General features: G+C 31.5%; 1 protein-coding gene across 1 annotated transcript; it reads left to right on the top strand.

The window, feature by feature from the left end:
- Positions 1-49: 49 nt before the first annotated feature.
- LOC139524749 (probable E3 SUMO-protein ligase RNF212) lies at positions 50-13,802 on the top strand. Its single transcript, XM_071319809.1, has 16 exons — positions 50-69; positions 1,983-2,115; positions 2,428-2,489; positions 2,808-2,882; positions 3,710-3,766; positions 4,235-4,302; positions 4,857-4,914; positions 6,690-6,709; positions 7,115-7,152; positions 7,908-7,930; positions 8,339-8,396; positions 8,801-8,823; positions 10,564-10,633; positions 11,059-11,113; positions 12,264-12,326; positions 13,673-13,802. Exons 2-15 carry the CDS (start codon positions 2,007-2,009, stop codon positions 12,313-12,315), a joined length of 768 nt encoding a protein of 255 aa, XP_071175910.1. The 5' UTR covers positions 50-69; positions 1,983-2,006; the 3' UTR covers positions 12,316-12,326; positions 13,673-13,802.
- The last annotated feature ends 1,527 nt before the right edge of the window (positions 13,803-15,329 follow it).

The raw sequence follows: 15,329 nt of genomic DNA, 5'->3' as shown, positions 1-15,329 counted from the left end.
AAAAAAATAATATACATCACGTGACAAAAAGTTTTAGAGCGCCCAGACTACAAAAACTGCAAGATATGTTTAAGGGTTTATCATTATAATGAATTGCAGAGGTCACAAAATACCATTATACTGATATTTCTACATGAAAAGTTATTCAACATATAAGAATTCAACTAAACTTAGATAAATGAAACAGAACTTTGACAGCAAGTAAGAATGAGAGTGACATGTTGAATGTGACTCAATTCATTTCAACTTAGTATTATTACTATCAGTGTAAGATCTGCCACCTTTAAATCAATGTGTTTGAGTGTTATGTATTTCATCGATAACAATGATTATTAGAATAGTGTAATTTTTTAATAATAGTTTTTGGCGCAGACAAAGGATTTGTATAGTGAGACTAACTATACAAATCCTTGCGTAAATACTCAGACCTTTTTCAAATTTGTGAAAGTTCCCATACATATGATCACAATGATTATGTATTTATGTCACAGTAAGAACAGATGGTTCAATGACTCCATTTACACGGTGACGACTGGTTAACAGGTGTAACTCATTTATGAATAACAACTTAAGATTGGTCTATATGATACACATTATTGCTATTTGTACCCCATTACTGGACAACATTAATGTTCCCGTCATAAAATGTTGAATGCACAATTGCAAGAGGTTCTAGTTTCACACACTCCAAAGTTTATATAAACAATAACAATCTTATATGAACATTCTCGTCATTTTACTTGTAATCTATGAATGTTATTTTTATGCCCCATTTATGGGCATTATGTTTTCTGGTCTGTGCATCTGTTCGTTCGTCTGTTTGTCCCGGTTCAGGTTAAAGTTTTTGGTCGAGGTAGTTTTTGATAAAGTTGAAGTCCAATGAACCTGAAACTTAGTAAACAAAGTTGCATGTTCCCTATGATATGATCTTTTTAATTTTAATGCCAAATTAGAGATTTTATCCCATTTTCACCGTCCACTGAACATAGAAAATGATAGTGCGGATTGGGCATCCATGTACTTGGGACACATTCTTGTTTCAAATTGTCATAGCATCATTTTCATGGTTTTTTTTTTTGTTATTTTGTTTTTTAACTCATTCGCCCCTAAGAGATTTCTGGAAAATCAGGCATTTCCGAAAATTTGCAATCATATGCAAATTATATGCAAATTAGCAGACTCTTGATGCTGTAACTACTGCTCATCTATTAAACTATGTATTGCAATTTGGGGGTGGATGGCATGGGTGGGAGGTGGAAAATTTTCTCGTGGGTTTGAACCCACCCCCACTGAAAAATGGTCATTTCCTGTCTATTTTCCGATTTTAAAACGACCTTGAGAGGTGAACATTTATTAAACCAGACTGTGTTTCTTTGTCATTCAAGTATTACCCTATAGTTACAGCAGTCCATGCATGCTAACTGGGAGTATATGGGACTTAAGTGTCTTGCTGGCGAATTATTATCGTCAAGTCAGGTCTGCCTAAATGTCCGTTTTTACGGATTTTTGACAAAACGGTGACCTAGATTTTACAGACTAGATTCCTATTGGCCATATTATACCTCTTTGTGTTCCTATACCACCTATGCATGCATTTACGATAATAGTTTATACCTACAATGACTACCAGTTAAGAAGTGGCCATCAAAAGATGCCCACCCCCACCTGATTTTGGCTACTTTTCACGTTTTTCCGATTTTGAACTCTTAAACGGCTTTCAACGTGCCATATTTTCATAAACAGACGTCTGAGAAGAGTTTATGGACCATGAACTGCTTGGTTGAAGTCCCTGCTAGCATGACAGTTCAGGTGGGGCAGTTCAAAAAAGGTATGGAGGGTCATACGGGCCATCAAAGAATGGTTGTCGCCATGACGCATATAGGCGTCATTTGGGGTTAATGGGTTAAATAAATTATTATCATTTTCAACAACACATCTGAGGACACCAAACAAATGACTGCCAAATTTCATTTGCTTTGTAGGATAAGATAAAAGTAAATGCAGTAATGACAGATTGGTTACATTGTAATACCTGTTTCCGACAGCCTGGTGAGGGTATTGGTTTTAGTCTGACAAACTGTGGTCACATATACTGTGAAAAATGTTCAAGAGTTGGTATGTTTATATATAAATCAGAAGATATTGTCTTTTCACAAAAAACAATTTTTCAATAAGATAATTAGATTTCAACAATATTTGTGGCTAGGGTTTTTACAACTCATATTGCATGTCTTTTACAATTTTATTAAATATGAATTTAACAATAGTAAGGTGTTGCCCATTCAGTTGAATCAAGAATTATTCTTATTGTCATGTCACTTGACTGAAAGTGATTTTGAAACTTTCAAATCATCTAAAATAAGCATTGGCAACTTTTTAAATACATTTACTGTTATAGATTTTTTTTTTTATTTCATTTGCCTACAGCATGCAATGAAAGATGTTCTATGTGTGGAAGTGTGTGTGATAAGATCACTCTCTCAGGCAGAGTAAGTATAGGTATAATATGTTTGAAAATCTCAGAATATACTTGATCATCGCTTTATTGCTCTGATTATCAATTTTCTCCCCTTTAGCTGTTATATTATCATTCATCTGACACATCAATATTTATTTTCAATTTTTCTTGCAGATGTTGAAATGTTGAGTTATTATAGAATGTTTCATGGTACTGTCATAAGAAAAGATTACCCCGGTAACTAAATATTTTTGCAAGTACATGTATTTTTTTTTTTTAATACATCTCTTTTATCTATAGAATCATAGAATGTCAGCACGTAAGGAACATACATAACTTTATATTTCAGATGAAACCAGATGTAGAAATGTTTTTTACAAGCCCAACAGATATGCACAAAAAAGACTCCAAAAAGTTTTACCAGGTAAAGAAAATAAATTCATATTAACCTAAACAAAGGAAAACTTTTACTGTAGATTATTGCTCAAAACAAAAGAGGATGTTCATAGTTATAAATTAATAAGAGCAAGAGTAAAAAAAAAAAAAATACAAAAATTTATGAATGCAGATCTTTTTCGAACTTTTTCTAATTAATTCAGTGAGTGACTATCAAACTTAAAAAGTCAACAATAACAACTGATCATTAGGAAAAACCTTACTTTTGGTTTCAACCACATTGTTTCAGATCTTCTGTGTATCTATTGTAGTATATTATTTTTTAACATGAAGAAATAATTTGTGTATTCTCTCATCATGATCAATACTATTTCCATTGAAAAAAATAAAAAATTATGCCCCATTTATTGGCATTATGTTTTTCAGTTTGTGCATCCATTCTTTCGTCTGTCCCGGTTCATGTTTTTGGTCAAGGTAGTATTTGATAATGTTGAATCAACTTGAAACTGAGTATACATGTTTCCTAAGATATGATCTTTTTAATTTTAATGCCAAATTAGAGTCTTCAGCCCAATTTCATGGTCTACTGAACCAGGGAAATGATAGTGCAAATGGGGCATCCTTGTATTTTGGACACATTCTTGTTTTGCATATCAGAAAACACTTCTTTTTTTTCTACATTGAAAGCATTTTAAATACATCAATGATAAAATATAGACATGTACTGTGCTTTCATCAATGAGACAGCCACAACTTTGATTCAGCTTTACATGTATGAAATATTTATCATTGTATTTTAAAAAAGTTTGTAGCAAATCAGTAGTCTGTATCATTTCTTTTCCTGCATAATTATAGGTGATGGAGTTTCAAGACAGTCACAGAAGAAGATTTGTAAATCACCTGAAAGATAAGGTACATACTTGTCACACATCATAGTACCGAAAGTTTGGACTTAAAAGAAAGTGTCATATAATATAATAAAGAAAAGTGGTATAATGATTGCCAAGGAGACACCTCTCCATTATAGACCAAATGACACAAAAATTAACAATTATAGGTCAGTTTGGACAATACAAGCAATTATTATCATTAGTAGTAATGTACTTTGCAAAGTTAAGGTTGTTTTTTCTTGTAGGGACTGTAATCTAAATGAGACCTTAAGACAATGATTTATCACGTAATAAATTTTGATAAAATTATTTGAAAATAGAGAGTTTTGTTAAAACTTTTTAATTTTGCATGCCTCCTGTTTCCTACTCAACCTTTCCCTTCATATTGGAAATTCTTGTTTACTGGTTCTTTTATAAAGGTGGTTCTGTTAACAATTGTATTAAGATTTCTTGAGTTGTGCTCTTATGTGTTTATCCTATGATTTTTCAGATAGCTAAAATGGAAAAATTTATACAAAATGCACAGAGGATTATTTCACAATATCAAGATATGGAAAGGTATTATATCATGTCATTATTTATACCTCATTCATACTATAAAAGAAAATTATAACGGACCAGTCACAAAATATGTGACAAAGTGGCTTAGAAGAACAAAACACACAACAAAATAGAAGAGATCATCATGTGTACAACCACTTGATATGAATTGTAAAACACAGAAATGTAAAAAAAAAATACCACAACAAAGATTCATCAAATCTATATAAGCTTGTAAATAAATCATAAATAAGACATGAGTGTCAAGTTGGTTATTATTATGAAAAATTTTGTAATTTAAAAGTGTCATTACTAGAAATCAATCTTGATAAAAATATTTGTATAATTTGTGTGTCTGATTTTCATGGAAGGCCTTGAACGTTTTGAGCCTTTCACATATTACAAGGCTTTCTTAGTGATACAGCTGTGTCTGTGTTGATACCACAAATGAAAATTGTCATTTTGTGACCATTGATTTCATTAATATTTCTCTTACAATTCATGAAAAAATTACTATTAAATTTTGCAGAATTTGTAAACATTTTAAAAGTATTTGAAAAAATCTGTTTCAGAGAATTATCAAAAACAAAAGAGGAGAATTTATACTTAAAGAGATTGATGACTGAAAAGGTGAGCAAAAATTTTATATGCATCATATATTTGTCAAAAATTTGCATTCATAAAAATGACAAATAAAAACCAGGGTTTTTGGCAAGCATCATATACAGGTTTATTCCTTGAATGCCAACATCCTTTGATATACCGACTATTTACCTGTAAAATAATGTTGGCGTTCGAGGAATAGGTGCAAGAAGTTATCACAACAAAATTGCATGCATATGAAAACAAACATACTAATTAAACAGGTAATATCTAATTCATGTTTTACAAGTTGTTGAAAATATTTTTTTGCTGTAAATGCTTCAACAAATATGGATTTTCTTAAAATGAAACTTTGAAAAGTCTTGCATCACAAACTCAACATGTACATAGTCATATTGTCAGGAATTCCAATTAACACAAATTCTGCAACTGCTTCTTTGGACTTTGAAGTTTTTCTACAATATTTCTATAGATGTGTGTGCTGTGTAATATCCTCCCGTATTAATAGAAGTTCTTGTAACTTTGTTTGATGTGTTGATTACTATGTTTTAGTATGTTCAGTTTATTCAGGATATTTTTCTTTGTTATAATACTGCACCCTTTTTTGTAGATCATGATTCATAAATAGATATTGGTAAGGGGAAAATTACAGGTTTCCGACTTCGGAACAGGCACATACATACAGAATGTGGCAGGGATAAATATGTTAGCGGGATCCCAACCCTTCCCCTAACCCGTGACAGTGTTGTAACAGTATAGCATATAAAGAACGAAAAATACACGTCAGTTGAAAAAGGATGTTGTTTGCTCTTTGGTCGAGTTGTTGTCTCTTTGACACATTCCCCATTTCCATTCTCAATTTTAACTCATCGGGTGGGGAAAAAAAAAATATTACACAGAGTGGACGTGGCCGTGTACTTTTTATACGAACAAAAAAAAAAGACATTAAGTACAGAACTGAGAGTACTCGCAGTTACGGACAAATAGTATAAATCCAGTGAATACTAATAAAAAAATCATGCCACTTAGACTGAATTCTTGTTCATGTTGTTACCCTATTTTTTTGGATTTTCTTCAAGCTTTGCAGAGTGCCAGTTTGGAAGTTATAAAATTTACTTAATTATTTCTGATGATTTTAAAAGTTTAATAAACAATAACTGTTTAGTTGAAATCTTCATATAGTTTATGTATATACTTACATGTACATGAAACTATGCGAAATTATATGAAATTTGATAAATCTCTAATACCTTTTTTTTAGTTTGAAATAATTGTATTTAACTTAAATGTCTTTAATATTTCCAATGTTTCTTATGTTAATAAACATTTCCATTCCAAAATTTTGATTTTTTTTTTTTCAATTAAAAGTCATAAAATGTTTTCATTTTATTTCTTTAAATTCATAATAGTTTTAACCCTAAAATTTTGCTATTTTTTCTAATCAAAAAGTGATAAAATGTTGCAATTTTGTCAAGTTCACTAATTATTTTTATCAGGTAAGTACTTATAAAAACACCTATTGTTATTATATAAACATCCATTGAAATATTTTTGTTGGCATTCAAGGAATAGGTTACATATAAAATGTTGGCCATATACATTCTGCAAAAAATGTTTGGAAATGTATAAAAGTATTGAGTACACATACAGTTATTTAATCTTATCAATATATTATAAATAAACAAGGACTTGAGTGTATTAATTATGATATATCAAATAATAATTAAAGTTGAAACATAATTATTACTGAGATTGATTGATTTTTTCTTATCAAGGGAAATAACTCTTGTTTTTAATTTCAGGGTTTATCTGGACATGGAAGGTAAGTGATTTACATGTAATAAGTATTTGATTGTAAGTACCGGTATCTATTCATTGCTCTATGATAACATTGTTTTGATTGTTGGTGTTTTAATGCAACTATTAAGTGCCACTTTTGGCTATTTCGTGGCGGCCAGTTTTTATTGGTGGAGGAAGCGGGGTGCCTGTAGAAAATCACCAACCTTCAATAGGAAAACTGACATTCCTAGTCAATTAAGATTATAGTTGAGTACACCCCCATAGGTGGGGTTCAAACTCACAACCTCAGTGTTGACTGGCTAACTGGTTACAGAAGCAGAACTACTAAGACCACTTGGCCACTGAGGTTCCTTTCTATGATAACAGATTCTTTTATGCAATTAAGATACTAAATGTGTTTATGTTGCTTTGCCTGTATTTTTTGTAGGCAAATGACTCCAGGAAAGTACAGCCCAGTTTCTAGAGGTATGATTTGTAGATGATTATATGCTTTGATATAATCTTGAATAGTGTAATGTGACTTCAATAAGATTATTTTTTTCTGATGGAAAAAATGATCTATTGTATGTACCATTTGCATTTTCTTAAATGACACTCATCTGAAAAAAAATTAATTTCATCAAAATAGATTGTATTACAAGTGCTTTTAAAGCTAACATCTAATAACTGCTGAACTTAAGAGGTGGAAGTTTGAATCAAGAAAAATCTATAATGAAATAACCTGAATCTAGATGTTTCCCATCGTTGGTTAGTAATTTACCAGATCACATTGTTTTTGAAACTGTATTTTCTTATTGACATTGAGTTACAAACTTGAAGGAAAAATTGGTGAATTAACTGCTGACCCTAGCCGTAAATCCACCATGTAAAATGTCGCTTAAAGGGACAAGATTGTAATTTTTCATTCTGTTTCTCAACATATAGAACATGTAATACTTTAAGTTTTGAAGTTGCTTATAGTAATTTAGTTGGTAACCTTAAGTGATCCCATCGAAGGCACTTTAACATTTCAATATATGGGTGGGTGATTTTGTACAATGAAACTGTAAGAGAAAATCTAAGATTGCTTCTTTTGATGATTGAACTATTTTGACAGCACTTTCCCTGGGTACCATGATTGTTTTAATGGAACAGTCCTAAGGCTTTTCAAGATGTTTGAATGAATTGAAAGAGAACAATTGAATACATTTTCTTTTCTTTGATACTTTTTTTTATTGCAGGCTCACCAGGCTTTATGCAGTCTGTAAGTAAATCATAAATTTATAGTCTTTAAACATCTTTTCCATAGCAATTTGTGAAAACTAGATAATATGATATTTGTTCATTGTGTCAATGTTATTGTTCATTTATAGCTATCAAGCCAGCAACAATAAGGTTTTGATTGGTTTTCATGCAATCTTAACCCCAAATCTTGCAGAAACATAGTCAAATGTATATGGGAATATCCTTCTAACTTCATAAAAGCTGTTACTTGGAATCATTTCATTTTACCATAAAAGGATATTTTCAAAAGTTTAATCAAATTTTGAGTAGTCACCTTATTTTTAAAAGGAATGAGTCCTTTCTGGCAATTTTTTTTTCATAGAGTAAATTAAGATAGAAAACATCTTTGAATTTGAGCTGATATCTAAGACAGGATTTTATGTTTTAGTTCCAGTCATCCAGTAGTTCAGGAAAAGTATCATGTACACCACCTAGTGGCAGACGGGGTATGTAATTTAAAATTCGTTTTTACATTAAAGTGTTTTAAATATAAGGATCATTATTTTTTCTTTTATGTAAGAATCATGACTTATAACCAAAAGGAAAGGCAGAGTAATGGAATTTTCTCTGTGATCTTTGTGAACATATATACACATGAAAATTGCAAAGCTACAGGAAAGGTTACACAAAGTAAAACAATTTTTTGGCCTAATACAAATACAGGATGAGCATTCTGTCTCTAAAACAAAAATAAAGTGTGATACCTACACTATAATAAACAACTGATGCTCTTAATGCATTTGCTTTGGTGTGTGAGACCATTATTGTCAAATAGCCTGTTTTATAATTTTACTTATAATCAGGATCTTACAGTTATTCATTCTTATTTCTATACATTATTTATTTCCAGGTTCACCAGCCTTCCATCAACAAGTAAGTAATATATATCATATGTGTCTACAGTTTTGATTGGTGGGTACTTCCATCAACAAGTAAGTAATATATATCATATGTGTCTACAGTTTTGATTGGTGGGTACTTCCATCAACAAGTACATAATATATATCATATGTGTTTACAGTTTTGATTGGTGGGTACTTCCATCAACAAGTAAGTAATATATATCATATGTGTCTACAGTTTTGATTGGTGTGTACTTCCATCAACAAGTAAGTAAAATATATCATATGTGTCTACAGTTTTGATTGGTGGGTACTTCCATCAACAAGTAAGTAATATATATCATATGTGTCTACAGTTTTGATTGGTGGGTACTTCCATCAACAAGTAAGTAATATATATCATATGTGTCTACAGTTTTGATTGGTGGGTACTTCAATCAACAAGTAAGTAATATATATCATATGTGTCTACAGTTTTGATTGGTGGGTACTTCCATCAACAAGTAAGTAATATATATCATATGTGTCTACAGTTTTGATTGGTGTGTACTTCCATCAACAAGTAAGTAAAATATATCATATGTGTCTACAGTTTTGATTGGTGGGTACTTCCATCAACAAGTAAGTAATATATATCATATGTGTCTACAGTTTTGATTGGTGGGTACTTCCATCAACAAGTAAGTAATATATATCATATGTGTCTACAGTTTTGATTGGTGGGTACTTCAATCAACAAGTAAGTAATATATATCATATGTGTCTACAGTTTTGATTAGTGGGTACTTCCATCAACAAGTAAGTAATATATATCATATGTGTCTACAGTTTTGATTGGTGGGTACTTCCATCAACAAGTAAGTAATATATATATCATATGTGTCTACAGTTTTGATTGGTGGATAGTTGTTGTATTGTTCAGTGGCAAATATAACAGGTCTATTAAGAAATTTACACTGACTTATTGAGTCTGACAGAGACTCAGAGGCACACAAACAGTTAAAAATTTAACCCACCTAGAAACATTAATTTGCTTCTGGGTTGACCAGTCTTTGCCCTTCTTCTCATGCTTGTGCTTGGTAAAAAAGCAGCACTATAATACCAAATTTGAAGTCTTTGATTAGACAAGATGGGAATCTAAATCATGACCAATTATGTACTTATTGCAACCATGCTACCACAAGACCACCGAGATGTTCCAATAGTTTTGAATAAAAAAGAATGCTTGATAAGAAATAAATGCTTTGATTTTGGAGCAGGGGTCGGACCTTTGAACCATAGCATAAAATAAAAATGTGGTATGATTTCCAATCAGACAACTCTCACCAAGCCCATTACTTTTACATGACAGCAATGACCAATTATAAGAGACCATACTTTTAGTTTCTAAATTCCAATGTATTTCAAACTGTCTGATTTTCAGATTCAAATATTGAATGTCTGCACTTAAATTAAACATTGAAGTTTGGGTTTAAGCTTATTAATAAGATTATATGCTGTCATACAATTTATGTTATTATCTATGAATGACAGGGACGAATATGACCCAAAGTTTTACTTCTCCTTTTAATTAAAGTGGAGAAAAGAAAAAAAATTCTGTGACTTATCATTTTACCACCAGAAACCACAAATGTCAATTAAAGTTTAACAGGGTTTAAATTCTAAGAGTCAATCAAATCACCAAAAAATTCAATAGATTTATTTCATTGATAAGTCACCCTTACAGCAGTTTCATATAGACTGATCTTAAAGAAGATGACATTTATTTTAGAGTTCCAGTCATAGCTCAATAGCTCCAGGAAGATTATCTGTTCGTACACCTCCATCAGGAGGGAAAATAGGTAAGTACTTACTGTTAGTGTTATTTGTCAAACACAGAGAATCACATTTACACTTACTTATAGATTTCTTGTGATAATTGGCTTATAAAAGTAATTTCTTCTTGGACTCCCTTCAGCAAAGTTGACCTTAGAAGTATTTGACTGCTTTGTTTTTTTATGCTATAAAACATTTAACTTTTAAGGCTTTCCAAACATTTGGTCTTGCACAAAAAATGTTTTAATGTCATTATGTAACACTGTACTATTTTTAAGTATTCAAACAAAATGTTTTGGGATTGTAATTACCGGTATTTCTTTTTGAACATTTGTCTACAAATAAGCCAAATAATTGTCTCAAAAACTTATCCCTTATTTAAATATCATAGTTTCCACAGTGAGTACAATTCTGCAACTGTAGGAAACAATAATTACTCAATTTAATTCAGGTACAGTGCCTGGGACACCTCAGTCAGCATCAATACCAATACCTCATACACCGAAGTAAGTATATCTATTCTTAGACTACTGGATTTTGTAAATGATTTACGAAACAAGTATTCTGTAGTCCACTACCTGTTAAAAACTCATTGTGTTAAGAAAGAGCCATATCTCTTGCACGTAAAAGACACCCTTGTAGATTTTGAAAAAGAGCAGGCTAATGCTGCTACAAGGCAGCGCTCGCACCCGCAAAGTGGAAAGGGATTAATATTAGTTGCAAAACTTGTTTCCCAATCCACTATAAATAAATATGTTTAAAAAAAAAAAAGTCATTGTACTCGAACAAAATGCTAGCTTGATCTATAACTTGTCATGGTCTTAACTTTAAAACAAATATCAGGTCAATGTCATCAAGCATGAAGAAAAAAGTTTGAAAAATTGAGTATATTTGAGTAAATTTTCAAAGACCAAGGACCATAACACTGTACAAAAACATCAGACAGGGACAAAATTTGATTTGTCATGATAAAACTATACACCAATTATCAAATAAATATCTTCAAGCATGTTGAAAAAAACTGGAAAACTAATTATCTGAGTGACAGTTTGTGACACCAACTGTTTGATTTCAGAACAGAAATGGGCAACACTACATGCCCCCTGCAACTTTATAGTGAAAATAGCATTACAATAGCACACTAAACATAGTTTTTTAAATGATTTGATGTATAAAGGTAAAAAAAGTGTAAGTTAATAGAGAATATAGAGATATGGAATATGAGGGCCAAATAAGAGGAGTTAAAGATCCCTTCTGTGGATTCATTTATTTTCGTGGGTACCAATTTTCATGGTTTGAGGAAAACTTTCATATTCGTGGGTACTTTGTTTCATGGTTTTGACAAAGTCTGTAGAAATTTTGTGATTCATTGAACATTTAAATTTCTAGTTCCCCTGTACCCAAGAAATCCACAAAAATTGTTATCCAATGAATGCTAATTAATCCACAGTAATTCATTCCTGATTTTGTACAAGCACTGTTAAGGGTAAACCTTCTATCTTTATGATATCATTTTTTTTAAACCTTTCAAATATGTTGGAAACTGAGGAATACAATCTTTTAAGAAATCCTAATTTCCTCTGATAATATTGTTTTAAATAAGTTAGTATTTACCATTAGTTGGTAAAGATATTGAAATAAGTTTTATCTTTTCAGGTCAGTACCTCATCCTATATCACTTAAAGATTGGCAGTTAACACCAGATTGAAAATGCTTTAAGTATACATGTAATTGAATAAATAGTCAACTAAAAAATACCTCTCCCTATAAAAAGCAAAAGAAACACCAAACAACAAATAAATTTAAAAAAAGGATAAAACAAGAATGTGTCCAAAGTACATGGATGCCCCACTCGCACTATCCTTTTCCATGTTCCATGGACTGTAAAAATTGGGTAATAATCTAATTTGGCATTCAAATTAGAAAGATTATACTATAGGGAACATATGTACTAAGTTTCGAGTTGATTGGACTTCAATTTCATCAAAAACTACCTTGACCAAAAACTTTAACCTGAAACTCCCACTTTCATTTTCTATGTTTAGTGAACCATGAAATTGGGGTCAAAAGTCTAATTTGGCTTTAAAATTAGAAAGATCATATCATAAGCAACAAGTGTATTAAGTTACAAGTTGATTGGACTTCAGCTTCATCAAAAACTACCTTGACCTAAAACTTTAACCTGAAACTCCCCCTTTCATTTTCTATGTTCAGTGGACCGTGAAATTGGGGTCAAAAGTCTAATTTGGCTTTAAAGTTAGAAAGATCATATTATAAGCAACAAGTGTACTAAGTTTCAAGTTGATTGTACTTCAGCTTCATCAAAAACTACCTTGACCAAAAACTTTAACCTGAACGGACGCACAGACGAACGAACAGACGGACAAACGAACGAACGCACGAACGGAAGCACAGACCAGAAAACATAATGCCCCTCTACTATCGTAGGTGGGGCATAAAAAGTGAATAACTTAAAAAAAAGATACATCTGGATGTGTTATAACACCGAGCATAATCATTTACAAATATTTTAATTTTTGGATGTTACATGTCTTCTGATTGGCTGACATTGTTTTGTTTATCAGCTCATAGACATAATTTAGTCATGTGACCTTGATGTCATCAACGTTTTTTCATGGTTTACTCCAGTTCAAAATAGAATTTATAATTAAATTATAAGAAATGACTGTAATTTTTTTTCTGTCTATTCGAAATAACAAAAAATGTGGTGCACTTTAAAATAACCGGCTACGTGGGTTATTCAGTGTGCACCACATTTTTAATGTTATTTCTTCATAGACAGAAAAAATATTACAGTCATTCCTTAAGTAAAAAAGATTATTTCTATTCATAAAAACAGATACTTATCATGTGGAAAATTGAAGAGTAAAGAATATTCAACAAATTTTATTAACCGAACTTCAATATTTTAATTTGAATAGTTTGCTTGTGACTTTTGTGACTTTACAGACATCTCATTTTTATTTTCATGTAAGCAATTATAGATATCAACAGCTTACCTTTTCACCATTTCTTTTCTTTGACAGATCCTTTTTATTTTGTAGGTTCATTTTAGAATACAATTTACCAGCAAAGACAACAGATTTTAAACTTTTGAACTTTTGCAATATTTTAAATATATTATGTTTACATGACATGTACCTTATCAGAAAATAAATTATTTAATTGATCTCATATGATGTAGTTTCATTCATTCATGGTTTAACTAACCACTTATCAAAATACAAGATTTAGTGACTGTGTTTTTGGAAGGGTTCTAGGAAGCCAAATAAACTATTTTGCATCCTTCCACCAAAACAGTACTGAGTGACACACATAGTCTGATTCCAGTTGTTCTTTATAAGAACATCTCATCTTAGAAAATTTGAAGAATGTAAATATTAAAGAATTACTGTAATGAGAAAGATGGATTTTATCTTCTTACTCTTTGTGAGTATGATCTTTATACATATAACAAGAATATGTCCCCAGTACACGAATGCCCCACTCGCACTATCATTTTCTATGTTCAGTGGACCGTGAAATTGGGGTAAACCCTCTAATTTGGCATTAAAATTAAAAAGATCATATCATAGGGAACATGTATACCAAGTTTGAAGTCGAGTGGACAGACGAACGAACGGACGAACGGATGCACAGACCAGAAAACATAATGCCCCTCTACTATCGTAGGTGGGGCATAAAAATAAGGAGAAGTGGTATGATCGCCAATTGAGGCAACTATCCATCAGAGTCTATATGACTTGGATGTTCAGCAACTGCATGTCCCTGCACCGCCTTCAAAAACACGCAAAAACCATAAAGTCAGCTATAAAAGGTCCCTTATTGAAAAATGTGAAACAATTCAAACAGGAAATTCAACTGCCTTATTTATTCTTAAACAATAAATAATAAAGAAATTTAACAGACAGCAACATATGACAACCACTGACTTACTGTCTCTTTATTCCGGACATGGACATAAAGAATGTTGCAGGGTAAAACATGCATTATCAGACAAGCATTCTGTGAGTATTGCATTGCAATACATAGTCCCCTACTGGTTAAAAATTCATTGTAATGTAACGAAATTCTAACATGCTCTATAACTTGACTAAACTGGTCCACCGTTCTATCTATAGCTTCGCACCGAAGGAACAGTTTGGAGCCGTTGTCACATTGGCATTAATTGGACGAGTCGTACCAATTCAACAATTCGCTAATAAAATAGACCAATTATAGTGATAGGAAATTGACATCAATTGTTAATACTGTGATTCTGCAAAATAAACAAGTATCTGTTAATTAACCCCATGGTGGTAGCGCATGTAAAGGACCAACAAGCATGTTATCATGTTCTTGACAAAATGAGCCAGTATCTTTCATCCCCTTAAGAACTCAGTAGGGTTATACATGTGCTAATTTCTCGTTTTATTTCCTATCAGTATAATATATAATAAACATAGCACATAATGTACTAGTCTCATCGAATTATTAAATCCTGTGGTCAGAATTCTGACCACGGGATTAAGGCCGTACCTGTTGTCCGTGTAGCAATAAGTGAACACAACAGGGGTCCAGTTTATAACTTGACGGCACCATCAATGTTTCACTTATAAACTTGTATCTTGCTTAACACCAATAGCAGAAACTTTTCAAATAGGTGTTGACAATGGCTCTGTATATAAATTTGCCCAAAAGTAAAAACAAACTAACTGTAAA

The sequence above is a fragment of the Mytilus edulis genome, chromosome 5 (genome assembly GCF_963676685.1).
Source record: "Mytilus edulis chromosome 5, xbMytEdul2.2, whole genome shotgun sequence".
NCBI lineage: Eukaryota > Metazoa > Mollusca > Bivalvia > Mytilida > Mytilidae > Mytilus > Mytilus edulis.
This window is presented reverse-complemented; position numbering and strand designations above follow the sequence as displayed.